The 21,159-nt window shown below is 35.6% G+C and overlaps 1 protein-coding gene across 1 annotated transcript in view; it reads left to right on the forward strand.

Moving 5' to 3' along the window:
* The first annotated feature begins 1,904 nt into the window (after positions 1 to 1,904).
* LOC136750967 (cholecystokinin receptor) overlaps positions 1,905 to 21,159 on the forward strand; it is a 30,091-nt gene continuing 10,836 nt past the window's right edge. Inside the window, exons 1-4 of the mRNA XM_066706157.1 lie at positions 1,905 to 2,403; positions 11,935 to 12,186; positions 15,868 to 16,129; positions 20,727 to 20,854. Of these exons, the coding sequence (XP_066562254.1) occupies positions 2,244 to 2,403; positions 11,935 to 12,186; positions 15,868 to 16,129; positions 20,727 to 20,854 (802 nt within the window). The 5' untranslated portion in view covers positions 1,905 to 2,243. The remainder of the gene's footprint in view (positions 2,404 to 11,934; positions 12,187 to 15,867; positions 16,130 to 20,726; positions 20,855 to 21,159) is intronic.

The raw sequence follows: 21,159 nt of genomic DNA on the forward strand, positions 1-21,159 counted from the left end.
TTTACAGCCTGTAAAGAAATTTGAAATGTATCCAGTTCATCAGCAAAGAAGACTAATAAAGACAGTGGGAAATGCCTTGGGATAAAAGCCCCCCACTTCCTCCTTACAGTATATACAAGTTATTAAGAGTTTACATAAAAAAAATCTGCACATACATTGTGTTCAACATTTCATGTGGGCGTGCAATGGCTTTGCATTCTTAATGTTATCTTCCTAACAAATAGCTAAGTTCGTAAGATAAAGGAATATTGTCAAACAAAACACCCCATTTCTTTGTTTGAATTTCTCAGCCCAAAAAGTTAAATGCTGTGAAGAAACCATATTTGTTTTTTGTGAATGTTTTCAGACTATTTAAAATTTGTACTTATGCTTTTCCATGGTTAATAATCACACATTATTGCAATGTGTGTTATTTTTGATTGATTTCATTATGTATTTAATGGTGTTTAGTCTACAAAAAATAATTTAGTTAGGCTACCCCAGGGTCTATATATTTATGAAGTCTGTAATATAACTTTAAAGAAATACATGATTTAACTATTATAGGTTTATGCTGATAGAAAAGAGTTACATAAAAACATGCTGTGCAAAAAAAATCAGAAAGCAATGATGAAGCTAATGGAATGGAAACAAAAAGAAGCTTTTAAAAATCTACTATAATATTACTGTTTGACATTCCATTTATTAATGACAAAAATTATTTAGCAGAAACCTTTTTCAGTGAATATCTGAAATCAATCCTTCAAGAGTATAACTGATGCATGCACTTTTATTAGGCTGATTTTTGTTAACATAAAAGTCATGTGTTTCTGTCAAAACATATTTGATTTTTGTACTTGTTTTGCATGGTAATAGTTTAGAGCAAAGATTTGTACCTACTCTCCAATGACATGTAATGTAATGATATGCTTGATCATTTTGCTTTTGATAATTTCTCACAGGAATATGAGAGTCAGTGGGACAATATCCATGGGTGGGTATGCTTCATGTGAATGCCTGCTGAACCTGCATGTTTCAGAGCTTGTGAGAATGCTGTATATGGCAAAATAAATTGCCACAGTGAAGGACAGGGTCAGTCTCATTCATATGCGAGTATACAGGGAAATATGTGAATTGCCCCAATCTATTCTCAAATGTATGTGACAGTGTTCATTAATGTGGCCAATTTCCTTATGCAACATGACAATACACGTCTCAGTTGAACATGGTTAGCAATAGGAATTGTGACAGACTGGTAAGAGTATGTGCAGGAGTGACTGTAAGAGCTGGGGGTTGTGGCCAGGGAGGTAAATTGTGAACGATTGATCCTACTGTGTTGTGCATGCTGATTTGCTGGGATCATAGAAGCAGCTTCATCAAGCCCTTGGATTCATTTGAATCGAATAATCAAAAAGCAAGATTAACTTCACCTGTTCGTAACCTTTCATAGATCAAATCCATGAAGCTGCTGTCTACAATGAATATGGATGTGTATGTATATACATGTACATGTATATATGTATGTTTGTTAAAATACTTTTGATTTGCAGCTTCAAATTCAGATATATTTACACAATCCTTAAGAAATAATGACTATTGCTTGATAAGAATATCCACAGATGGTAGCTGACATCATTCATGATTTAAAGTGTTTTGCTTTGAAGTGATATAGGAACTGATAAACACTATAGAATGTGCTTTAACAATTAGTCAGATAAAATAATGTATAGTTCAAGTAATTGCTTCTGGGTCTTCTACTGAGGTGGGATGAACTGCGTGCGATGTAAATATTGATCACTAGAGGGTGGTGCATCCCTTCTCTTCTCAGCTGATCACTGACTCCCAGTTTAAATCACTCTTAACACCCCCCACCCACTTCCAGCCCCCCGCCGCCTCCAGGAGAGAGAGTGGCCGAGGCTCTGACTTCAGACAGGCGGGGAGGCGCTGAGGGGCTTCCAGAGGCACCGTCCCCATCACATCAGACACTCAGTCCGCTGCGGTTACAGTCAAGGGCAGCATCCCCACATCATAGGATGCTGATTCCTACAAACAAAGCCGAAACTTAACCAGAAACAGAGTAAACGGCACTGCGCGGCACAGTGAAGCTGCTCAACTGAAAGTGTGTTAAGTTGACTGGAGCACGGTGCCAATATTAAACTGGGCAAACAACTTTATTCGGGGTTGAAAATAAAAGTGATCTAAACAAGTGATCGTGACAACGTGTAGGCAGTGAAGTTGAGGGCAGATTAGGTCCGACACTCACGATGGATTTACGCAAGGTGGATAATGCATCTGCCGCTGTTCTGGAATGCATCAGGTTCCAGAGCAACATGTCCAACTACAGCAACTTCACCCTGGAGGGGAGCAATGTCACCTGTGGAAACAGCTCCTCCGTCCCGAAACAGGTACCGCAGCGGCCAAAAGGTAAGACTAGCACACTTTCAGTGCATTCACTATAACGGCTTTAGGGTAAAAATGTGTATTTGCTCAGTATGTCACCGATGGCATATATAGTCAAATTGAATTGGTGGACTTAAGCCGTGGGAAGTTATTTTTGCATTTCCATGAGCAGTTCACCTTGGAATAGGATCATTTTATTTTATACATGATGCAAAAATAATAAGAAGAATGTAATAGAGTTGCAAAAAAAAAATACATGGAAAGGATAATGCTCTAACCTAGACAAATGTTTCCAGTTTATCGTGTGGTTGTTTCTAAGTCTGTAAATCAGTTTTCCTTCTTTATATAACAATATGTTACTGTTAGTGTGTTACCTTAATAGCTTATACAGTATCATCCTTATGGGAATACCATGCAGTGGAATTGTGGAAAGTGTGTGTTTTTGTAAACATGTAAATTGTAAATATACAAGATAACAAAATTAAATAATCTACAGTGTAGGTATTTTAAGTGACATAAAATACTGCTACAAATTCTTCACCCAATCTAAATTAAGCCCTATCCATAGCCTACACCATACTATGATATAAGTGAAAGTGAATGTATTTATTAGAGCTGATGTAAGAAATTCATATTAAAATGCAAATTGTTTGTTGAATCTCCGAAGAACATTAGCTATATCCTATAGGAAATTCACAGAAGCCTGACACTGTCTGACACTACTTATCAATGTGTAAGCTAAACAGTGGGATTTGATTTGATTTGCAATGAAGAGCCATCACTCTTAGGTTTCTGCACACTATGATCTACAAGTGGGGATCAAGCTGAAATCCGGTAATTGTAAACTTTGTTCAGCATAATAATGTTAATGCCTGCAGCCTTTTTCTTTGGATGACACTCCACCTGTCTTGGGAACCCACTTTTCCCTTGGCCACTGTTCAATAAGTGCAGTTTTAAAGCAAGTATTTACTGTGTACTAAATCTTAAGGTCATTCTCCCAAAAGAATACTGCTGACTGAAATCCAACTGACTTTCTTTATTGCATTGATTTAAAAGGGCAGTGTGCACAGATGAGAAATATGCCTGGCTTTCCTGCTCAGCTTCCAATAAGAATTGCAAAACAGTTGAAAGTCCCTGCTTTGAAAATGAGTCCACATGCACTCAGTTATACTAATGATTTCTTTGGGATTATTCAGACAGAGAAGAACAATTCTCTACCTCCATTTGATTCTCTGAAACCGATATTAAAGGAATGCAGCCCATATGAGTAATAACCAATATAAAGGCATAATCATTTCTGGGGTGGGGTGGGGTGGGGTGGACTGGACATTTTTTAGTTTGTTTTTCTGAATCCAGTCTAGAATTCATCACATACAGACAAATTTAGCATGTTTCATCCAGTTCCCGTTGAAAGAATGTGAGTATTGTGAATGTATACCATATACTGTAATGAGTAATTATCTCAGCTGTAATCAGTAATTATCTCGGTGTTGTACATTTTCAATTAACCACTGAGTACCTTTCAGTTCCTTTGCGAGCAGGTTAGGTTAGGTTAATAATATGTCAAAAAGGCTAATCTTGTTCATTTTTTCTCATGTGGCTGTGGTCTTATTTCCCTCCTGTGAATGAAATGTTAACTCCAGGCTATCCGTCTAGACAGTCACATCCCTGTGCTCTGTTCCTCCAACCCATTTGTTTCATGAAAAGAGCTAAACCCTCTTTCTGTGGCTTGAGCTTTTCATAGTATTGGCTTTCTTAATGAGAAGAATAATTCTAATGGACTGGTAACAGACCACTCGACTAATGGGTCACTTCAGGATATCAGAATATTTACACATTTTGATTGGTAAAAAAATAATTTTATAACTGAATTATCTCCCACATTCTCCTCATTTGTTCACCCCCAGAAATGCACTAGACTAATTCAGCTCACTTCTACTACCAATATTTGGTGTGTGAGTGATAAATTAGTGTCATTCACTTTATACTGCTATGAAACCTGCACTGCGGAGCTTTTTAATCTGTGTATACATTTGCTTTACATATAGAATGCTAGTGCTTGCATCCTCGTCAGATCCAGATCTCATGCCCATATTTAATTAATGTTATTCCAGCCTCGACAATTTGCCAGTAATATTCATATTTTATTTTCAAACTTCACTGCTTACTTTTAACACACATGTCATTGCCCCTTCTTACATTCCTGACAACTAGGCATTTTTTAATACTTACCATTCATAACAGGAAGACATTTAAGAATTGCTGATTTGCATACCATGCTCCATGGTATATGTATACTTAACACTAACAAATTGCCATTTCATTTGTATTTTTTTTTATATAATCAGATAAATGTGAATAAACTGGCCAGGATACATTGTCATAACATTGCATTTAATAAATTCATAAGTTCATAAATAAATATACTACTAAATTATTTTCATGTGAATCACAAATTCGAAGTTGGGAAACAGACTTTTATCATATTTATTATAAACAGAATTAATCTACTTACAGACACAATCACGGTTATTTATTATTTTCAATATGAAAATATTGTTTTATGGTGATGGGGAGATATCATTACTAGTTTGTAGGCTACAGGATATACCTTACATGAACTTGCATTTTATTAATTCATAATTTATATGTGTTGTTGTTGTTGTTGTTTTGTTGTTGTTTTCTTTAGCATTTTGTTATTCCAGAACTGAAATGAAACTGTTGGATTACTATTTTGGTAATTTTAACACACCTAGCTTTGACTGCAGTGTGTGTTAAACATTAAACCAGCAGTTTACTTGGTCTTAATATATATATAAAATAATCTCACTGAAATACAATATTCATGAAGAATCTAAAAGACAGTAATAATTTATATGGGCAATTTACATTTTTCAGTTCATCGCTGATTACACCCTAGAGATTATTGCACTATTTCATAACAAAAACTTTAAATATGTTTCTTGATTACAGCAACTTGTATGGCATTCCAAGTAACCACTGTGTCTAATTAAACTATTACGTTAATTTGTGGTGTGCTAAAAAAAGATTACAATTTAATAAAATAAAAAAGACACTATGAAATAAAATACATTGCAATCTGTTATGTAGATGCTTTGATGAAACCAGAGGGGCCATTTTTTAATTATTATTATTATTTCCAATTTGTTTTTAATATAGGTACTGTGATAATAGTATACAGATTAGTCTAGATTATATATTTTTTCTCACAAACCCAGAGGGTCACCTGACTTTTTTTTCCTATTTATTTAATTTAAAGCAATATAACACATACTAGATTTAAAGCAAGATAATGCTGCATTTTGGCACTCTGTGACTGGACTTGAATAACAATCATCTAGGTTGACAATCTGAATTGCTGAATATGTTTGTTTCTTAAATTCCTTGCAAAGTCCAATAGCAGACTTTCAGATTACACTTTTTTTGTTTGTTTGTTTATTTGTCTTGAATGCTTTGCTTAAGTTTTAATTTTAGAACTGAAATACATATTTTAAGTACTATTGTTGAATTTTGTTGACTATCTAAGAAAGTGCATTTTAAAAGATAAAGGAAGTGCAATTGTTAATGAAGTGTTCAGCACTCTTCACAAGTGACTATACTGTACTTTCATGTAAATGATTCCAGGAATGCATAATGTACAATTAATAAAATAGTAATAATAATATATGTATAATAATATTGAACAAGAAGCCTTGTGCAATTTGTGTTCAAGAACATTTTAAATTTTTACTGTCATACCAAAAGTTAGACTATTAATCCAGTTAATCTGGTGTACCTAGGTTAGCCAGTGTTGACTCATACTCGTTTAAATATACTGGTATAATTTTAAGCTCTTCACCCTGTTGGAAAACAGATGCAATTTATTTAGGTTTAATATAATCTATATTTACTACCAGAGTGGATAAAATGGCTCCCAAATGTTGTGCTCTATGGTTGTATATCAGCATTGATATTTTTTGTGAAGTGGAATGAGGATGAAGCTATAGTAGGCAGTACTGTAACCTATTAATCCCTTTTATCTGCGTCTTGTAATAAAGTATTTATCCAGGCCTTCTATCTCGGCTGTCTTCTTCCTTACTCCGTCGATAGGCTGAAAAGGTAGATTTGTTAAAGAACAAACAACAACCTTCAGTTATTAACTTTAATAATTCACAGATGAAGGAAATGAAACAACACTTGAGAAGATGTTTGTATTACTTACTTTGCAACAGAAATGGACCATGCTGGGGTCTTCTTAAATGTTTTGTTTCATCCAACATAAAAGGTAGAACTTCATCAGCAATAGCCTTATTTCAAAGCAGAAGACATACCATTTTGCATTGTGTACATTCCTGTCTCAGTAACACAATTGCTGGTATTGGAAAGCTTTCAAGGATGTGTTCAGACAACATAGCCTCAGAAAACAGTTGAAACAGGACATATGATTGGCTAGTTCTTTCAATGGGAAAGAAAATTGAGAATTGTGCAGTAAGTTAAATACCATGCACCCAGTAAATGTAAACTTTTTTTTTTTCACTAGCTGCACATGCACATTATTGAGTGAATTGTGTCAGCATTGGCCTTGTAATAGTGTTTAGATATTTCAATATTTTGTAATGTAACAGTTAATTAAATGGTTAATACTGCATAAAACAAATTGATTGACTTCATTATAGATAAATACAGTTTGTTTATCTTGCTAGGTTTCACCAATCCTGTTCTCCGGCAAAATATTTGGTGGTGCACTCACAAATGAATATTCAGAATCATTTAATTTTTTTTAAAAGCTTCATAAGTGTCTCTGGAACACTTCTTTTCAATGAATACTGACTGCTCACCTATATGCTTTCAGTGAAGGTTACATAACCTTTATATATTCATTCCTTTGTAATTTTGAGCTTACCATTAAGGCTGTTGCACAGTTGCTGGATTGGAAGGCAGGATGTTAACAAAGCGGTTGACCTCTCTTGGTAAATGTGTTCCTACTTTCAACAGCTTTTGGTTGAAAAATAAAATAAAAAATAAAAATGGATGGCTTGAGTGCTGTGGGAGTCTGCTGGATTTAAATGCAGCACTATGAAGACTTGACAGGGCAGAAAATTGATGACCCACTTGCATGGGTGCTTTAGGACATACACTATCAGACAGTGGCTGAAGAACACTTGAATATGTTATTGTGGGCACTGAGGAGATATCAGGAGTGATTCACCAAGATCTATAGTGTGTCCACAACTATCGCTTTACATTAGTGTTTTGATCCAATACATTTTGTTTTTGTTTTAGCTCTCATTTTTCCTATCGGTGTATGCTGGTTCAGCTGAATTGTTCTACATTGAACTTAAATTAAAATGCACTTATTGTAGGAGGCCACATTTATATTTTTTACTAAAGCAGCTAATATGAACAAGTTGTCTTTTCACCATTAACTCCGCTAGAGTGAGTTTCAGTGCAGGATGAGCACTAAAACCTGGAAATGTAATCTGTGACTCCTAGTAACTGTGCTGGAGGAGATGGGGTGGGTGGTCCTTGTGTAGTTTGTTTTTAGTGACTGTGCTGTGCATACTGTGCTATTTGAGATGTTATTTTAAACGTGAGTGATTGATACTGATACTGATTGATAAACTGCTTATTGCTATCACAGTATTGAGTCTTAATTAAAAACTATTAATCACAAAGTTTAAAGGTACTCAGAGGGGGTTAGCATTACGATAGGAGTTGATCTCCACAATAAATTCATTCCTAATGCTGAAACATATTAACAGGCAAATGCTTTGTCTTCCCAATGCAAGGTGAAGGCAGTGTAGGAGACAACAGAGTATCTGGTAAAATAAAATATTACCTGGGTTTTCATCATTGTGCTATAAGTAACAATGATGTATTGACACATCTGACTCCTGTTGTTTTTATTTCCATATCTTCATAAGCATCTTACATCCCTGATTGCCTGATACAATTTTCCAAGACTGTATTCCCAGCATGGAACAGCGCGGAGATCATGAAGTGATGATTCTTAAGGCCTATCCAAATCAAAATGATCCCATCTTGACTTGGATGCGGTAATGGGACCTTATTAATTGTTGCTGAAAAGGGCAGGTATGAAAAACTCAACTAGGAAATCCCTATGAGGAGAAGTCAACAGTACTTAAAACATATACACAGAATAACAATCAAACAACTTTATCAAAGCAGGTTCTTCCGAAGGCTGAGTAACGGGAAAAAAAGGTATGCTCTGGGAAAAACTGCAGAAATGAATGATCTAAGAGGTGAATGACTGCTGAGCAGCTAGTGTAAAAACAGACAACAAAGCATTTGTTCCTCTGGAGCCGGGAGGTCAGCCAGTGATTCAGTTTCGCTCTGGAGTAGACGCACTCATGTGTTTCTAATCCTTTGGTGGTTACAGCACTTTACAGTTCACAAGCACATTCACAATTATGAGAGACCAATTCAGTGTGGGGTGGGAGGATTGACTTGCATAAAGGTGGACTGTAATAGAGGATGTGTTCAGACCTTTTAATTTTCAACATTTAAGATTTCTTAACCTTACTTCTGAACTTGGAATAAATAAAAAGATAATAATCAGCAATTAAATTGAGAGTGCCTCACAAATAGACTTGTTTGCTTAGTTGCCGACAGAGTGTGGTGAAGTGTAGTGTGGAAGGAATTACAAGAAAACCTTGTAGGCAAAATGTGTTAGGTAAAAATCATATACGCTGACATAATTGTAGTTGTTTTTTGGATCCTCATATGGTAATGTTGTTTAACAGTCTTTGTTAATTGCTATATTGTTTCACTCCACAGTCATGCTCAATGAAAAAATGAATGGAAATCATTCATCTGTGAAATTGAGATGGATTGAATGGATCTTCGCATCGGTGTGACCTAGAGTAGTGTGGGAGTTGGCAAGGGAAAAAACTGAACAAATTAATGCAGCAATTATTATTATTTGTTTTCATTGTAGATTAAGAACAAAGAATGCAACACTACATGCTTTACATATTTCTTTTTTAATTTATGCAGTCAGAAATATAAATAATAATACAATTTACCAAATGACTCAATTGCAATGTAAATGCTCAGAATATTCCTTTTAAATAAAAATGTATTCATTCTGCTCATCTTCGCTTTCCAAAAATAATGTAATCTTCTCAATTAGTTTATGCTAACTGCCATTTCCGCATTACTTAGCAATTGTACCCTGCTTCTCCTATTGCCCCGATCACTCTAAAAGGAGGTCAATTAAAAATCTGCAGTGCATACCACAATCGAATCACTAAATGACTGCTTTTTATATGCTAATAGTTATGGACATGACATTAACTACCTGTCTCAGTCCTGTTTTAGATCTTTGTCCTTTCCCCCCCTTGATATTTCTGATACTACAAACTGGCTACAGTAGTCTTATTTGGCCTTTTGTTTACCCTCAATCTGTCAAAAGAAAATATAATGGACATGGAATGGTAATCTAAGAAATGTATTTTAACATCATTTAGTTGAACCATTGACATTAAGGCATTACATACTAGTGGTATTATATACAATATAATTATTTAAAGGAAGCAAATACCTTAAAAGGGTTAACAAATTATGTTGTGGTAAGTTTCATTATTGATTCAGGGACTGAATGGTATTAACAGGTAATATGATTACACACATATGCAAACCATAGTTTATGCAACTTTATTTCGAAATTGTTTCTTGAATTAACTTGTTGGTATGTTAATATTTTTATAGCAGTTGGGTAATCCTTAACTCATAAATGTGAATCCTCATGTATATGAATATGAAACTTTGATACAGCAAATACGCCAAAATCCTAAACCGATTTGCAGATTATATAATAAATGCAGTTTTGGTCATGCTTCTAAGTAGGGAAGAGCCCTTGGACCATGTGAAAGAAAAGAAAAGGAAAGATAGGCCACTGTAAGGAAGGAATATCGATGTATTGAGATGTGGAAATGGCCAATAATCTGTCTGAGTTCGTCTGAGTTGTGCACTCTGTGCGTCATATTGTTTAAAATCTGTTTTATCATATCGTTTGATAACCCTGCATCTGTCCTGATTTCTCAGTTTCATTTTGTATGCATGTCAACACTTGAACCAAGACCAAATAATGTCCAAGTCCAGGTTTTCAGCGTACTCTCTTAAAAGTTCTGTACTTTATAATAACTCCATGACCATGTGCTAATATCTCCTAAGTGCAAATGCAAAGAAGAATTTTACAAGATCTGTTATTTGAGGCATGTAGAATTTGAGGCACAATGCACACCCATGTAGATTTTTTGGACCTACATCATTTGAATTTTGGCAATTCGAAACTCGATGCTTTGAGTTTAAAATGTTAAACTTCTGAGGTTTTTCTGCTCTTTCACATGGCTCTAGGGCTCTTCCATATCTAAGAGATTGCATAGAATATTATTGATTTATAAAATCTTCTTCTTTCTCTTACTCTCCTGCAAAAGTAGTTTATACAAGCATATTTTCACTGATTCATGTGAGATGGAGGGCATGGGTAATTTACACTAAATCAGTAATTTACATATTTGATGCAACTATTTGTGTAATTTTTTAAAGCTCATTGTATCCTATAAAGGGATACCAACTTTCTAAAGTACCTACCTATGAAATCATACAACTGTAGAGAGCAGTATATGCAAGATGTACATGTTGAAAATATTTTTCTGTTCATGTCTTCGAAATACGTTATTCTGATTTATATAGGCTACACAAGTTGGTTATGAAAAAACATTCAAAACATTTACATCTGTGCACATAATGGATATTTATATCAGTCAGTAAGGAGCACTAAATGCTCAACCTGTTATTGAAACCCACGCCTGCAGAGCCTTAATTATCACAGACTTCATTTACAGAAGATGCCCTAAGGTCTTCTAAAGGACAGCTCACTTTCTACAGTTGATAGCAAGATATTTATGCCAAACATGCAGATTGATGACCTTTAACTTGTAGTCACTTGATGGCATTATAATAACAGATTTAGACTTATGTAATTCTGTTGTCAGAACAGGTTAGTAACATTTTTCATTTGTCCCATTGTTGAAGATGCAGGGGTGAGATATTTAGAATCCTTTAATATAATTTATATCATTGTTATTACTTAATTTCTTAGTAGACACTCTTATCCAGGGTGACTTACAATGGTTACAATATATTACATTATTATTTACATGCAGTTAACCATTTATACAGCCAGGTTTTCACTGGAACATTCTGGGTAATACCTTGCTCAAGAGTACAACAGCTGTATCCCCCACCTGGGATTAAACCCACAACCCTCCAAGCCAGAGTGACATAATATTGAATATAATAATAACTGTGAAGCTGTTAAGAAATAATCACATTGAATATTGAAATTAAAACAATATCTATGAAAAATGATTGACTGGCATCAGTAGCTAAGCCTGGCATGGCTTTATTTTGTACCAGGTCACTTAATAAAACAAACAAACCAACCAACCAACCAACCTATTGGAAATGTCACGTGCTGTTTTCACTTGTTAATCCTTTCTCTCTCCTTTCCGCTCTCCTCTTTGACAGATTTGGACTACTCTGTGAGAATTCTGCTCTACTCAGTGATTTTCCTGCTCAGCGTCTTTGGCAACATGCTGATAATAATTGTATTGATTGTGAACAAGCGTATGCGGACAGTTACCAACTCCTTCCTGCTGTCCTTGGCAGTCAGTGACCTGATGGTGGCCCTGTTCTGCATGCCTTTCACCCTCATTCCTAACCTATTGGAAGACTTCATCTTCGGAGCGGCGATGTGCAAAATAGCTTCCTACTTCATGGGTAAGTCTTGGGTTTCTTCAAACCTCAGCTCTGAACAAGAAAATCATATTAAAAATTGTAATTTTGCATTAGGAAGGAAGACATTTCTAAATTTGAACCAAAAGCTACCATCAAGTACTTGAATTCTAGCTTGTCACTGGCAGATGGGTCGAAGTTTTGATTGGCATGAGCCTTGTGTGTACTTGTGTGTACAAACATACACCAATCAGCCATAACATTATGACCACTGACAGGTGAAGTGAATAACACTGAAAATCTCGTTATCATAGCACCTGTCAGTGGGTGGGATATATTAGGCAGCAAGTGAACATTTTGTCCTCAAAGTTGACGTGTTAGAAGCAGGAAAAATGGGCAAGCGTAAGGATCTGAGCGACTTCGACAAGGGCCAAATTGTGATGGCTAGACGACTGGGTCAGAGCATCTCCAAAACTGCAGCTCTTGTGGGGTGTTCCTGGTCTGCAGTGGTCAGTACCTATCAACAGTGGTCCAAGGAAAGAAAAGCGGTGAACTGGCGACAGGGTCATGGGCGGCCAAGGCTCACTGATGCACGTGGGGAGTGAAGGCTGGCCCATGTGGTCCGATCCAACAGACGAGCTACTGTAGCTCAAATTGCTGAAAAAGTTAATGCTGGTTCTGATAGAAAGGTGTCAGAACACACAGTGCATCGCAGTTTGTTGCGTATGGGGCTGCGTAGACGCAGACCAGTCAGGGTGCTCATGCTGACCCCTGTCCACTGCCGAAAACGCATACAATGGGCATGTGAGCATCAGAACTGGACCACAGAGCAATGGAAGAAGGTGGCCTGATCTGATGAATCACGTTTTCTTTTACATCACGTGGATGGCCGGGTGTGTGTGGGAGGCTGAATTTCATTAAGAAAAAACAAGAAATAGTCTGCAGTCACCATCTTGATTTAATACGATACATAAAATCTTGCACATTTATACTGTAGACATTTTCCAGCAAAGCTGCAGTGAAGTTTGTAAATTAAATAAGACAACTTATTCCTTCTGGTTGTATTATGCAAGTTGTTAGATTTCAGCAGCATTCACATTATATTGACTTCCCGACACAAAACAATAAGTAATGATTTGAGATAATACTTTATAAAATGTATATTAAGTGAAAATGCTATATAATAATAATAATAATAATAATAATAATAATGTCTTCCTAATTAATGTGTTTTATTTGTTTGCTATATATTTAGTTTTCAGAAAGCTTCAATGCTTCTTTGTCTTCATATTAAACAAGAAAATTTTGGTTAGGGCAGTTTTTATCATATACAAATGAGCAAATCTGAAATCTTGCCTGGTCTTCTCAATCATGCAACAGAAAAACGCTGGTATTGTAATCCTCCATAGAGTCTTTATTCTCAGGCATTCTCTCATAGTGTGACAAACCCTTGCTTTATTTCTTCAAGCTTCTCTGCACTTTTAAATCAAAGCTAAAGCCATCTGCTACAAGATAGGTTTTCAAGGTCAACTGACAAGAAGGTTAAGGGGTAAAAAAATATGATTTTGATTCTGCTCTCCCAATATAGAACTGAGGAATACGTTAGGTAGTAAGTTGGATACTCAGTTATTGCTCCAGATAGCTATTGGATCAACAATATCACTGTAGTACTTCATACAAATTAATACATTTATTTTGGTGGGGAGTACTTTTTTGGTGTTGTTGTAAAGCTAGAATATATTATCTTTATATTTACCTTTATAATACATTTGGTCATAACATGGCACTTGATAATCTGTCCAATTACATGTGTTAACAAGTTATCCCTTCTAACAAATACGCACATACGCAAATCAGTGTGACTTTTAACACATTTACATAATTAGTTGTTTGGAATATGAGCTCAGAATATGCACAAATTGGGTTGTTTAAATGACACAGTTTTCCCCTGGGAACACCCCCCAGCCCCCTGTTATTGGACTGAGAAAAGGCTTTCCTCGTTTCTGAGATTTGATCAATTCTGCCTTCAAAGTGGAATGGCAACGGACTCAGTTATTCTTTTAAATGTTATCGTTGTTGCTAATGAGGTCAGGCCCAAGGGTAGTGTGTCTACTGAGAATAAGAGATCAAATACATATTGACAATCCCTAGCAGAAAAATAAATCTATATTACATGCATTTCTGTATTGAAACGTATTTTGTGGATTTTATTTCATCTCCTGTATCGCGGATTGATTGATTGAGAAAAAGCTTATTCAGGTTGATTTACTTTAACATGACTATGTAAAAAACAACAACAACGTATTAATAATCTGATATTTATTTTTAAAAAGCTAGCTTAATATACTGTACCTTGTTTTAAACAAATTGCAAAGGTTTTTGCCAGTGTGTGCTAATAACTGTATATATTGAAAAACAGGCTATTCTTAAGATTAATAAGTTGTATCAATGGCTCTGAAATTTGGCCATTAAACACAAAAACTACAAACAACCGACAGAAGCATGAGAACAAGCGTGTTTGGAATAACTAGAAGAGAGAAAATCAAATAAATGGATCTGAGAAGAAAGATGTGCAACTAAAAGACCGATGTTAAACCGGCGATGGTGCAGAGACAATCCACAAAATAATGAAATGGAAAGGAGGCCAAGGGATACGAAACTGCCAAGAAGAGAGCACACACAACAGGAAGATGAGATCAGATGCTTGGCTGGAATAACCTGGAAGAGGCACTTACAGATCACAATGATTAGGACTTCCTTGGGCGGGGGCTGATGAGAACAATGATGATATGAAAAGTTACTTATACAGCTACACAGTTTATACAACTGACAATGTGAGCCTAATATGGATCTGCATTTCACTGGAATTACCTCAAGATGTTTGTATTACCAACTAATCAATTAAACTGAACACAACACGTGCAGTCAAAGAAGAAATGGTTCAGAATGCTTTAATAATAGCAACAATTATATCGTCACCTCTACGGAGCAATAATTTTGGGCGAGCAGAAAACTGACTGATTTTGCATTTCTAACCATTTATTTATAGCTGTTCAGTGTTGGTAAGCCATATTGCGTGCAGTAACTCATTATTGAGTATCAGTGCATGATATGTGTTTTATAGTATGTGCCAACGTTTCACGACTCCTGGCAGCAGCGACCTATAAATCCTGTTCAATCTCCTAATGCAAGGCCAGGCTGAAGTATGTGCTCGTTGTTTACTGAGCATCTAAATCCTCACACAGACATAACAACGTTTGCGTGGTAGTAAATGAACCCTCCGCGTTCCTTATTTGCTGACCTGTATCCTCATTGGTTCTCCTTCTGTAACTGAGCACCACCTCCTAACGCCAAAGTCTTCTGGTTTGCCTTATGACACACTGTGTAGTACACAAAGTAGCACCCTTTTGGTCCACGCAGTGTACATTTTAAATACCTAATATCATTGCAATATGTTTAACACTAGTGGTATTCCAGTTAAGGATTGTGCCTGGTATATAAGGTTTATGATAATAATGTCTACTGTGTACATTATACATTACTGCTATTCAGGGAATGAGACCATAATTTCCCCCTTACTTTCTACATAGACCTTCTTTCTTCAAATTAACAGAAGAGAATGTTTAATGTCTAATGATGTCCAATGAGAGGTCTGATTCTGATTATTGCTATTAGTAACATGGGCTAAAAAATGTGTGACATTTTTGGTCATCTTGTCTCTTGCAGGAATCTCTGTCAGTGTTTCCACATTTAGCCTGGTGGCCATAGCAATAGAGCGGTACAGTGCCATCTGTAACCCTCTCAAATCCAGGGCTTGGCAGACCCGCTCTCACGCCTACCGTGTAATCGCGGCCACTTGGATCCTTTCCCTCATTATCATGATCCCATATGCAGCCTTCAGCATCCTTAAGGAGTACCCCAAGGCAGACAAATCCATCGCACACACCTGTCGCCTCCTATGGCCCAAAGATGAGGTGCAGCAGACTTGGTAAGTTGTATGAAAAAGTGTTTAATGTGATCTTTTAATTTCTGGAACCTATTTTCTCTACATATCATGTTCTTCTTTCTTAAAGCAATGCAATTGTAACTCCTGTGTTAGTGTACCCTGCAAAAGGCAATCTCCAACAGTTTTACTTTTCATAGAGGCTCCACGTTCCTTCCTGTGGTCTTGCTCTAAAAGGCCATTTCAGGAAACATTTTCCATCCTTATTTTGCCTTGTTAATGTCATGCTGTGATAGATCCGACAGCCTTGGCAGATATCACCATAGTTTCCAGCCTTTAACAGCTGTTTTGCAGAAAACTAATTATTGGCTAGACAAACATTTAATCTAGTTCAGGAAAATATGTATTTTCTTTGCCCAACAAAAAATATTTAGTAGTACTAAGCAATGCTTTATTTCGGAAAACAGTATTTTCCATAAATGGAGGTTTCTGAAAGAGAATAATAGAAAGTTGCACAGTGTAATTATCTTTTTTCTTAGAAACCCACGGTGTAAGACATGTTGAATACAAACGTATTCTTAGTATTAGTGGGGTAGGAGATAATGGTGTGTTGCTTCAGTTAAACACTATACCATTATTCAAATGACTTGCCTGTCTTAACAAGCAGTGAGGCTGCTGTTGACAAACTGAGCTTGTGTTACAGGTTTTGTGGGATACCATTATTTCCTAAATTGTTGAGAATGGTAGTGTTACAAAGTACAGTATTGCACCAGCATTGGTAACAATTGGCCATGAAACATTATCACTGATTTTCTACAACATGATGATATACACATTCTCTTTCATGCAATGTATTTTATTATTGGGTACATTTCCAAGTTCAAGACAGTTGACTGGTGACTTCAGTCTCACTCTTCTCTGGTGCACAGTGTCAGTCTAAGGCTATTAATGTTGTCAATAAAACATATATCTGAGCTGTCAGATGTACACTATTTCCCAACTACGTCCTCAAAGGTCTTGCTTTAGGGAAGACATCAAATGTTCTTGTCAATAGGGCCTTCGGTTACATTCTGTAAAAACAAACACTGCAACATGTTGAAAATGTCTTAAAGCATATATGAATGTAAGACTAAACATGTCAAATTCACCATATTGCCTTAAATCATAGTTCAGTTAGAGATCTGTACCACGACTTTATTTTGGTGTACACTAAATATATAGGTCTAGGTCCAATAAAGTTTCTATTTGCTTTACCAGGCCAGTAAAGCTGTTTAACTTTAAAAAGTTCAGGTGATTTACATGAAAAACATCACCCATCAGTGAAAATATATACTTTATAGAGTAATTCATGATTGTGAAAAGAGTTATTGATTCTTTGGTATTGAAGGAGCAAAGCACAATTTTATATTTTCAAAGTTATTCTAGTTTTTTCCCAAAACTATGGTCATAATCATGTGTGCTTGCTCTGCCAAACACTGCATCCTTTATTTACATTAAACATTTTGCATTCAATATAATTAAAGCTCTACTTACAAGGCACAGCAGTGCAGTAACTTACACAGTGAAAATAAATAAAACTAATTACAGCATTACAACTGGCTTCAAAAATGAGCATCAAGCAAGACAGAGTGCTTGTGAACAGATCTTTCATTGTGGTTAGTATCAATCTGTAACATTTGTCAAACAGTAAAGCACTAATTAGAAACTGGTAAGTGAGTGACCTGTGAAATGTGCAACCATAGTTTATTTGTATTATTTAATCACACATGGTTTCTTAAAATATTTGAGAAGAAACTTACAAACTTACAGACCCTAACTACTGCAGCATAACTACTGCAACAATGATTTTGTTTGTGTGCAGGGCAAAGTGTAGCTGGGGTTCAATCACATTTCATATGGGTTGCATGAGTCCAAAAAACACCACCACAAACAAACACATACATACATAAAAACTATATTTATTGAAGCTACATGAATTATTCATATTGTTTTTCTGAAGTGGATTTTAAATAGTTTTGACTGTGGGTTTTAATAAATGCACAGAGTTCTGGGTTGTATTGCCTATGTATTAGGATTAAGGATGCAGAGTAAAAGTCTTACCACAGTTTAATTGCAAAGCATTTTAAGGGTCTGATACATCCTTGGTATTATGCAATTTATTTAACACAGTTGCCAAATTAATCAATTTGTCTGCGCTAGGGCTGTGGAGCCCATATTCTATATTTCCATATCTTAGATAAATTCAAAGGGCTTATTTTGCCATATATTTATAACTATTTTTAGGAGAGGACAGAAAATACCTGTGTCAAATCAAAGCTTTTTATTGACTTGTTTATGTCTTCAAACTGTTAGTGTATTTATTTAAATGCAAAAAAAAAAAAAAAAAAGAATTAAAATGATTCCCTTTCTATTCTATTTCTATTCTAATCTATTTTAGTTATACTGTGATAAAGGAAATACCGTGTTGTAAACTTGAACTAAATAGGTTATGAACTGGTTGGAGGATACATTTTTTAGTATTCAATTTACTGTGCTTTCTTTGCTTTGTGTGGAGAATCTGGCAAGCTTTAGTGCTTTCGTGTGGGAGGTTCAGTGGGCACAGAGGAATATTTTAGAAGGTGATCCTTCAAGAAAAGATGCAGCTTAAAGCTCTCTTGAGCATCACCTCTTTAACTAGCAATGGAATACATTAGGCACTAAATTAAATGTCCATTAATTAAACAATGTAACCCCCACCCAAATAAAACACAATTACATTTTAGCGATTAATAGAAACACTGATCACAATTCAGTATAATCAACACCAAATACAAAATATATTTATAGTGTTTGTATATGTCAGAGAGAGTTCCCTTTTTTACTGCACAACAAGCAATCAAAAAGTGAAGTATTTGGCAAGTGATTGTGTTCTATTTTCCAATATCAATCATTGCAGCTGTAGGTTGGATTATTTATGAGCATTTACTGAAGAATATTCTCTCTCTCCTTCATGTCTGTGGACAGGAATCATAAAGCAGTGTCGTGAGTGTAAGCAGATGGTGTATGCTGCAGATAGCTATATAAGGAACAAAGCTTACTTGTTTACTCAGGGATGTTTTAAAATCACTTGCAAAACTCTACTCAAAATAGTTTAATAGCCATCTTTTAGGCATGTGGCATATAGATTAATTTAATACAGAAGCAACATTAAACAAGTGAACATGACACTGTGGGGAAGAGAATGAAGCCTGGCAAACTCCTTGAAAGGAAGAAAAACAAACAATACATAATTCTTACATCTTGCATTTTTTCTGCACATCAACAGTTTGTTTATGAAATGGTGGCTTTCCTCTACTGAAGGTCTGTTTACAACAATAAAAGCCACAGGCAGTGAAAGGCGGAAATAAAAGGTCTTGCCAATTAGCAGGAGGGTGTAGGAGACTTCAGCAGTAAGGATGCTTCAGTGACTTTTTTTCATTTGGGTTTTAATTGCACTGTCCAGCTTATGGCTAGAACACAGTTCAGCTGTGAACTGACAAACTCTAATTGTAAGGTTTCCCTAAAATTCCTTCAAGGTTTTTATCTCCAGGGCAGACATGTCCAAAGGAGTCAGTCATTTTGTAATGCACAGGTTCTTTTCACCCACCAGTGATAACAAGAACTGTCTCAACAGCATGCTTTTTTCTGTGCTTCCCCTGTAGTGTGCAAGCTTTCTGTTGTCTTTATTGCATAGAAATGCAGATATTGAAGATAAAAGTGTGATTCAAACAAAGCACACTGATTGCGCTTTTTCTTCACTTCCTGGCATATTCTTTCAAAGATGTCTGTTTCAGAGTACGTCTTTAGTGTTGGTATAAATAGGTCCAGAATTCATCAAACACGTAATTGATTAAATGGCTCTACAACATCCTGAGACAACTTTCTTTCATATATTGAAATGCAGTATTTATTTTCAGCAGGGCAATAAAAGATGGGAGAGAAAAGTATTTGAAATAATCAGAAATGAATAGACAGCCCACACAAATTAAAATTTAAAAGCCTAGTATGTTTGAATAAATAAACAACATACATTAATTAAATCTAATTAGTCAAAATACACCTGTAGTTAATGCTAATTCAATTTATTGAATTCAAAAAAGCTGAAAACATTGACTATAGGAAGTATTCACCCCCCTTGGACTTTTTCACATTTTGTTGTGCTACAGCCTGTAATTTTGATGCATTTATATGGGATTGTTTCCCTGGGGGTGGGGGGAGGGGTTTGTGTGTATAAAAAATAATCAAATAATAATAAAAACTGAAAAAAATCATTAGATAAGTATTCACCCCTTTTGCTATGACATTTCTTCAGAATTAACACAATACTAAGTTGAATGGGGTCCATCTGTGTGTAATAAAAATTGGTTCACATGATTTCAGATTCAGATTCAGATGTGTTTCTGTAAGGTCTCACAGTTGGGTAGTGCATACAAAGCAAAGATGCTCCCAAGAAGACCAATGAGCTTTCAAAACAAGTTGTGGAAAGGAACAGGTCAGGGGAGGGGTATACAAAGATTTCAAAGGCATTGAAAATCCCTTGGAGCAGAGTCAAGTCGAACATTAACATACTTGTTTTGTTTTGTCCTTGCCTGAAACTTTTTGTCTTGTTTTTGTTGTCTTTAAGGTACATCTTGTTGCTGTTTATTCTCTTTTTTATTCCTGGGATTGTCATGATTATCGCCTATGGACTAATCTCCAGGGAACTCTACCGTGGAATACAGTTTGAACTTGACCAGAAAAAGAAAGCAAGCGGTAAGAGCTCGGCCCATATCCTTGTCTGCTGCAGTTTTGAAAATTCTCCTACATTGACAGTAAATGTAATAATTGAACTATGTTGATGAAATTGTTAATGTAATTTTAGTATGAAAAATTGATAGCAAGTATCAAGTAGCTCAATTGCACTTCATGGACCCATATTGCACATTTCCAATTTAATCTTGGCATTTCAATTTTGTTCTGAATTATGGTTGCTTGGAATTTTTAGCTATTTCTTAATTGAGTCAGTTATCTCCTACAGATGTTCTCAGACATCATTAGAAAGCTATTGTATGTCTGTT

Source organism: Amia ocellicauda, chromosome 6 (genome assembly GCF_036373705.1).
Source record: "Amia ocellicauda isolate fAmiCal2 chromosome 6, fAmiCal2.hap1, whole genome shotgun sequence".
Lineage (NCBI taxonomy): Eukaryota > Metazoa > Chordata > Actinopteri > Amiiformes > Amiidae > Amia > Amia ocellicauda.